Consider the following 8,434-nt stretch of genomic DNA (forward strand, 5'->3'; position numbering starts at 1 on the left):
CGCAAGATTCCTGTTCGATTTGAGAAGGGTGCATTCCTCCCTCACAGCTTTGCCAATTCACGTCACGGGCCATAGACCGGTTCCCGGCGTTTCAGCATTATCGAATCCGCCCATTGACCAACGATACATTTATGACTGTAGCCACGCTCTGAGCTGAATACATTGTATCACCACGTGTGAAGTAGGGCTATTATTGGAATCTATGGCGTAACGTTAAATTGGAAAATATACATACAAACAAACAGGTGTTCATGTCCTGAACGTAAATACCAGATCGCCTCACTGTTAGGCTGGAACCTTCTCCCTGAATCTCGAGACACTGGAGGTGGCAATTTTTTCCCAATCCCAACATTGACGGTGCTATTTCGAGAAACTTCCAGCCCCCTTTCCCACACGTCACCGTGCGGAATCTTTAAAGGATCCGTTGACTGTATAACATGGCACAGTATAAAGGATCAAGGAGTTTGAGCAGCATGAAGACACAGTCACCAATGGTAGATATGGCTAATAACAACGACCCTCTACCCCCAGGATGGGAAATTAAAATTGACCCACAGACAGGATGGCCTTTTTTTGTGGATCACATTAATCGCACAACAAGCTGGAATGACCCCAGACACGATGTCAAAAAGGTAGGCTCATGGATTGAGTAAAAATGATGTGTAGCGTGGGAGGGCTAGTGTGATATAGAAAGTTGGATTGAAAATGTAATGTCTGATGATAGCATGGCAGACACAACACAGAATATATATATATATATATATATATATATATATATATATATATATATATATATATATATATATATATATATATATATATAGTATATGGCATGGCCGTCGACCAAGCGCTTCAGTGGTTAATTATGGTCACTGCCTCTGATACGCACTGGCTTTTATTATAGGAAGACAGAGTGGGCATATTCTATTTATAGTAGGCTAAACTTCTCTCTCCTTTTCTTTAACATTTAGAAACCATATGTTACAACTTGCCACTGCTCAAACTTCGTATCTGCTTAGACTTCATATACGCCAACGCAATGGAATGTTGTCTCTTTTAGGCTCCAGCCCTCTCCGTCATGCATTATAACGGGTTAAATAACGGGCAATGGCTGTTAGGTTATGTTCTTGTGTGATGATCTAAGCGTGGCTGGTTGGTTGATGACGCACTGCAGTCATATGTAAAGCCATGGCTTTGAGTGTTTGGACATCTCCATAATGTTTATTTAAAGCCTATTAGGCCATGTAGAATGCGCTTGTTCATATTTCGTATACCCGTTACTAAAACTTTTCCTTAAAAGGGATTTGAGGTGGGTTCATCAACCACCCAACTCCAGTAGCCTACTGCGCATATATAACAGCTCCAAGTAATCTACAATCCATTGAAATTAACAAATCACAAAAATTGGTGATATGGTTTTACACCATATCTGTGTCCTGAAGAACTGTGTCAACTTAAGTGTTGAAGGGTTGGGGAAGCAGACCCTACCTAGGTTGGCATCTTGCATTAGGAAGATCAACACTTGCTGCCGTCCAAAGTTAGTGTCACTAAGAATCTGCTAGAAAGACACAGCTGTCAGGAGATAAAATTGGTGCGATGCTGGCAGTGTACAGGGACCCTGCCAAAATGGCAGAGGGCAAAAGGTCGTTCAGAGTTTCACAACTACTGTTGTTGTATCAAAAAAGCATAACGGGAATGATGTAAATTAAAAAGTACAACACTATGCCTCACACAGTACTTATTTCAAATTAATTGAATAATTAATCATTTGAATTCATTAATTTGAATGATTTATTACCAGACTAATTAAATAGTCATGAGGAGCTTGGGACTGTTCCAATGCAGTAGGTCCAATGGGCCTACACAGTCTTGTGGACACTTGTCTTTGTCGTGCTAAACTGTGTAGACTGGACTTATATAGACTTTTGCTCAGTGGGTTGCTCCCACTTGTCTAAACCTAGGCTATTTTACATCATGTACCAGTGGAGTCTGGTGCTTTGTCACGCACTACCCACACATACAGTTTGTTGTTTCAGCTCTGTCTGTAGGACATGCTTCCAGTTTGGACAGTTTGATTTTAGTTTGAGCCACACCTTGTTGAAGTATGTAAGTGTAGCACATGGGGATGTGTGAGGCTTACTTCTCAGCCTGCAATGTTCCCACTTGCACCAGTGAATAGCTAGCTTTTTGCTTGGCACTGACTGGTAAGATGCTTCAGTAGGGTGGTCACGTGCAGTGGTGGAAAAATGACTCAATTATGATACTTGAGTGAAAGTAAAGATACCTTAATAGAAAATGACTCAAGTGAAAGTCACCCAGTAAAATACTACTTGAGCAAAAGTATTTTGTTTTAAATATACTTAAGTATCAAAAGTAAATGGAATTGCTCAAATGTACTTACGTATCAAAAGTAAAAGTGTAAATTATTTCAAATTCCTTATATTAAGCAAACCAGACGTCACGTTTAAAATATATTTTTTTATGGATAGCCAGACATACTTTACAAATGAAGCGTTTGTGTTTAATGAGTCTGCCTGATCAGAGGCAGTAGGGATGACCAGGGATGTTCTCTTGATAAGTGTGTGAGTTGGACCATTTTCCTGTCAAAATGTAATGAGTACTTTTGGGTAAGGGAAAATGTACAGAGTAAAAAGTACATTCTTTTCTTTAGAAATGTAGTGAAGTTAAAGTAGGCAAAAATATAAATAGTAAAGTACAGATACCCCCAAAAAACAACTTAAGTAGTAATTTAAAGTATTTTTTATTTAAGCACTTTACACCACTGGTCACGTGTGCTAGCAAGGCAGAGGTCCTGGGTTCGAGCCTACAGTGTTGCGCCGAATTAGGAGGAAGCGATACTTGCTAGGCAAGCAGTGTGACGTCCTTTATATAAGCAAGCATAAGATGACAGCATAATCATAAAAGACAACAAAGCATTAATGTTATAATTGTTGGTGAACCAGTTATATTCTGACCACAAACAAGAATACCTAGATCTTTTTTCAAAATATTTGAGCTGAGGAACATTGTATTTGTGGGCCTTACCGAATCTGTTATTGTTGGACCGCAGTATAAGCGGTATGGCTCTCCAGTACACATGTATAGCCTGAAGGCAAGCAAATATTGGAGTATTCTTAAATCACTCACAATTAAATATACTTTATTGCTAATTAGATTTGCATGGTAAAGCAAAACTGGTCATGTATTGATATCACAGAGAGACTATTTTCCACTGTCACTGTCAGGTGTCTCACTCTTAATTGGTTTTCCTGGTGATCATCAAGGCAGCATCATGGAGTAGTTTGTCTCTACTGTGAGACACCCATATGAGGACATAAGATAAATAGGATTTATGTTTTATGATAGCAAATACTGCCTAGCAAACCAACAAATGCATAATCTTCATATCCACATGTAGTGATGGCATGCTTCTTATGACAGGCACACACTTGCAATTGGATAAGAACTAGTTTCCGCTTCCAATTGTCCAGGGAGGTGATACTTTTTACATCTCCCAGGGATATTTCACATTGCACCTAATGATGTTTGCTTATAGCCTGGATGCCAGAGCAGATTCTATTGAAGACTCATTTGTTTCAGCCTCTAGCAAACAGCTCTTTTCAATCAATCTCAATTTAATCTCAGTAGCCTAAGATATTAAATTGCTCTTTCTTCCTCAGTTTGGAAGAAAGAACTAATCTTTCTGGGATGTTGGACACCATTCCCTTGTAGAATACATTAACTGAATGTTTTATGGATGGATTGGCAGTAACTGCTTGCCTCTGGGGTTAGAGTTTCACTCGCATACTTATTTTGTATTAATTCATGTATTAATTCAGACTTTGTTTCCTCTTCAGGTCAGCCAGTTGTCTCAAAATGGCCCAAGTGTGCCACCAGAGCCGAGTCCTCAGGAGATGCAGAAGGCCTTTGTGAAGGACATGAAGCACCCCACCCTCCGCCAGGGTTACATCCCAATCCCAGTCTGCCATGAAGGTGCAGACCTCCGTCAGCAACACCCGTGTTTCTCCTACATCCAGCCGACTGCTCTGCAAAATATACGGGCAGAAGGGCGGACACCCTCCCCCACCCCGACGCTCCACTGCAGGCCTAGATCTCCTTTGCAGGGTTCCTCCGAGAGCTCTACTCCTGAGCCCTGCATGTCCTGTTCACCTAGTTTACAAGGACCTGAGGTGAGATTGTTTTATCTATTGAGATTACTGCGCATGAACTCTTACCATTTGCTAAAACCATACATTGATGTCATTGGAGGATTTGCAGGGAAAGTTCTAGTTACACACGTGTTTGATGTTGGAATCAAACAAAACCTCTAGCTACTTCTAGACTACTTCTAATATTGACTATGCAATTGTACTTCCTCTGATTCACACTGGACTTTCATTCCTTAGGGCCATCCCCTCCACCAGCCCCCGCGACCCAGCAGCACAGGCCTCCAGGCAGGTTACATACCCATCCCAGTGATCCACGAGAGGGCCGGAGGTCACCCACAACAAGCCCCTGTCAATCCCGCTCTCTACACCCAGCGCTTTCCGGCTTACTCAGAGCACCAGCCCTCCTTCCACCGACTGCAGCCAGAGGACTGGAGCAGTCATCATGGAGCCACGCCCTCTTCCCGGGAGCGAGCCTCCCCGTCCCCGAGCGTGCCTCCCCAGCACCGCGAGACTGCCGCCATCCATATCCCACCGCATATAAGGAGCCAGTCTCCCCTCAGAGCACAGGTCATTACAGAGAGACCACAGGTACCTTTTTTCCCCCACTCATCACAACGCCTATTGCCAGTCAGCCAATAGCAGTAGGATTCTTCAAAATAAAAAGTCTCATATACATAGCCACAAATGCCAGTCTGGCAAATTTGACATAATGTTTATTCAGGATGAATAATTCCTTCTTACTTCCACAGGTCCAGGTCCACCACCATGTGCCACAGAGAGAATCACCCCACAGAATGGAGCAGGAGCAGGAGATCTCTCAGTATCCCCAAGCAGCGCAGAGAGAGGCTGACTCACAGCAGCGTCAACAGCCACAGATCTCACAGCAACCACAGCAGCCACCACAACAGTACCAAGGACCACAACAACCACAGCAGCAACAACATTATCAACAACAGCCACTACAATACCAACAACCACAACAACCACAGCCACAGCAGCCACAACTCCCACAGCAGCCACAACAGTACCAACAGCCAAAACAACCACAACAATACCAACAACCTGAACAGTACCAAAAATCACAACAACCACAGCAGCCACAGCAGTACCAACAACCTGAACAGTACCAACAGCCACAACAGTACCAACAGCCACAACAGTACCAACAGTCACAACAGTACCAACAACCTGAACAGTACCAACAACCTGAACAGTACCAACAACCACAACAGTACCAACAGCCACAGCAATACCAACAACCTGAACAGTACCAAAAACCACCACAACAGTACCAACAGCCACAACAATACCAACAACCTGAACAGTACCAACAACCACAGCAACCACAGCTGTATCAACAACCACAACAGTCCCAGCAACAACCACAACCTCCACAACAACCCCAGCCACAGCCGCAACTGCAGCCGCAACAGACAGCAAACATCACAGTCCAGATGTCGCCGAAACCAGAAGCCCAGGAGCCAGTGGCTGTTCCTGCTCCACAGGAGGACTTGCCCCCAAAATCAGAAAATGAGCCCGCCGCTCAGTGTCACCCAGGCTTGGCTAAAGTGCAAAAGATAGAGGAGAGAGTGGCGAAACTGGAGCAAGAGGTGAAATGCTTTGATGGGAAGAAGAATGATAAGAGGTACTTGCTGCTGGAGGAGCTGTTGACCAAAGAGCTTTTGGCACTGGACTCAGTGGACCCAGAGGGACGTGTGGACGTGCGACAGGCGCGACGTGACGGAGTCCGGAGGGTCCAAACCACACTGGATGCACTGGAGATGCTGGATGAGCGGCCATCGGGCTCAGTCAATGAGTCCCCGATGGAGGGTGACAGCCCGCCACAGAAAGTAGAGCAGCCCAGCATGATCAGCCAAGCGAATGTGGAAATGGCCAGAGAGATCTCATAATGACTCCATAGTTTTATTATAGTGAAGAGGAGAGAAATGTAATCAAAGATACCGTGGAAATGGGCTGCTCTCAATGCTCCCAATACCCGCCTTTCAACTGCAGATATCACATAGGAACTATACGATGCATGTATTACTTAATTTACAGTGTTGGTATTGTCTGGCATTCACCACATTCTATATGTGATGGTGGTATCCGAGTGCATCATGTATTCAATGATGTTAAGCCATTGTTGTTGCCTTTTGCTGTGCCAATGTCTTTTTGCAAGACCATTTTCATGATCTATGTGTTAAAGAGACATGCATAATAGAGGTTATATAAGAGGCCTTTATCCATCCATATATATATATATAAGACTAAAATGTACCTGTATGTAGTTAATTTCGGGTCATGTGATGTGGTTGTTTTTAAAGTTATTCAATACATATTCAATAAGAAGAACACTGGTATGTAGAGTAGTAGACAACTTCTCTATAAGAAAGGGCTTCTGTGGAAATTGTAAGAGATGTTTAATATTTCCCTCTTTTATTTTTAATCCACTACTTCGAGAAACAATATTTACCTCAGATTCCGTCAGAAGAAATGGGACAAATCTATGTTAGTAAATGTTAATGACTCAGTCATAGAAAAATATTTATTTTTGTGCCTCAGATGATAGAGCTACTTGAGAGAAAAATCTTCTTTTTTTCTTAAAAAAAAACAAATAAAAACCAAGTTATTTCACACACATACCCAACAATTGATATGGTTCATTTGGGTTTCATTAGTTTCAGCCTGTAGGTGCATTGCCTGTTTTGCTGTCTTGGGCCTGCATAAGAAATCTTCCCCTTTATCTTTTCCCCTTAAAGTTTCCTTAAGTCAGTTGCATAAAACATTTTAAGGTGAATTTCCCCCTTAAATAAAGTGAAAAACTTAAGGGTGCCCATGAGTTCCCTTGTGCTTCATTTACTATGGATATCATATCAATGTACACAGCAAATGTGGGAGGTCAATGTTGCTTTCCTCTGCCCTGGTTGCAAAAGGAAAACATCAACCAGCTAGCTAGGTGTATACAGTGCATTCGGAAAGTATTCAGACCCCTTGACCTTTTGTTTTACATTTAATTTAAAAAGTATTCATAACCTTTGCTATGAAACTCCAAATTTAGCTCAGGTGAATCCTGTTACCATTGATAATCCTTGAGATGTTTCTCCAGCTTGATTGGAGTCCACCTATGGTAAATTCAATTGGTTGGACATGATTTGGAAAGGCACACACCTGTCTATATAAGGTCCCACAGTTGACAGTGCATGTCAGAGCAAAAACCAAGCCATGAGGTCGAAGTTATTGTCTGTAGAGCTCCGAGACAGGATTCTGTCGGGGCACAGATCTGGGGAAGGGTACATTGAAGGTCTCCAAGAACACATCATTCTTAAATGGAAGAAATTTGGAACCACCGAGACTGTTCCTAGAGCTGGCCAACCTGGTCAAACTGAGCAATCGGGGGAGAAGGGCCTTGGTCAGGAAGGTGAAAAAGAACCCGATGGTCACTCAGAGTTCCTCTGTGGAGTTGGGAGAACCTTCCAGAAGGACAACCATCTCTGTAGCAGGTGTGCCAAGCTTGTAGTGTCATACCCAAGAAGACTCGAGGCTGTAATCACTGCCAAAGGTGCTTCAACAAAGTACTGAGTAAAGAATACTTATGAAACTGATATTTCCAGTTTTTTTTTATTTTTTATAAATGTGCAAAAATGGCTAAAAACATGTTTTTGCTTTGTCATTATGGGGTATTGTGTGTAGATTGAGGGAAACAACAATTTAATCCATTTTAGAACAAGGCTGTAATGTTACAATGTGGAAAAAGTCAAGGGGTCTGAATACTTTCCCGACTGCACTGTAGATAGCTAGCTACTTAGCTAAACAATGGAAGGTGCACAATCCATGGCTACAAAGATAGCTGGCTAGCTAGCTTAAAAAAAAATGTAACCTTTAACTAGGCAAGCCAGTTAAGAACAAGTTCTTATTTACAATGACGGCATACCCAGGCCAAACCCTAACATGGGCAACGCTGGGCCAATTGTGCACCGCTCTATGGCCAGCTAGCTACCTACTCTGTAAGTTAGCTTGATGTGCAAGAAAGTAATAGAAACTTGCGTTATTATCTGAATCAATTTGTTTCTCCTGTCTTGAATGTAGAAGTTCTATTTTGCTATCTCTCAAAACAAATGTGATCTCTTTGCCTAATGTTCAGTCAGTGAATCAGGTCATATCCCTGGTAACCAGAGACTCTTTCTGTCATACATGCCTTCAAACTACTGTAAATCCCCTTAAGTATGCACTTGCCTAAGGAAAACGTTTGAGGGGCTCTATGCCAT

The 8,434-nt window shown here is 42.5% G+C and overlaps 1 protein-coding gene across 1 annotated transcript; it reads left to right on the forward strand.

Moving 5' to 3' along the window:
• Nucleotides 1–420: 420 nt before the first annotated feature.
• Nucleotides 421–6,809, forward strand: bag3 (BCL2 associated athanogene 3). The gene is made up of 4 exons (XM_021607133.2): nt 421–632; nt 3,858–4,190; nt 4,407–4,757; nt 4,919–6,809. The coding sequence occupies exons 1-4, from the start codon at nt 438–440 to the stop codon at nt 6,077–6,079; spliced, it is 2,040 nt and encodes a 679-aa protein (XP_021462808.1). The 5' UTR covers nt 421–437; the 3' UTR covers nt 6,080–6,809.
• The last annotated feature ends 1,625 nt before the right edge of the window (nt 6,810–8,434 follow it).

The sequence above is a fragment of the Oncorhynchus mykiss genome, chromosome 1 (genome assembly GCF_013265735.2).
Source record: "Oncorhynchus mykiss isolate Arlee chromosome 1, USDA_OmykA_1.1, whole genome shotgun sequence".
In the NCBI taxonomy this organism is placed as follows: Eukaryota; Metazoa; Chordata; class Actinopteri; order Salmoniformes; family Salmonidae; genus Oncorhynchus; species Oncorhynchus mykiss.

Excerpts from the sequence above, each read along its gene's own strand:
- bag3 (XM_021607133.2), top strand. The coding sequence starts at position 438 with ATGGCACAGTATAAAGGATCAAGGAGTTTGAGCAGCATGAAGACACAG. Across the intron at positions 633-3,857 it reads CCAGACACGATGTCAAAAAG|GTCAGCCAGTTGTCTCAAAA; the intron begins GTAGGCTCATGG and ends TTTCCTCTTCAG. Across the intron at positions 4,191-4,406 it reads CTAGTTTACAAGGACCTGAG|GGCCATCCCCTCCACCAGCC; the intron begins GTGAGATTGTTT and ends TTCATTCCTTAG.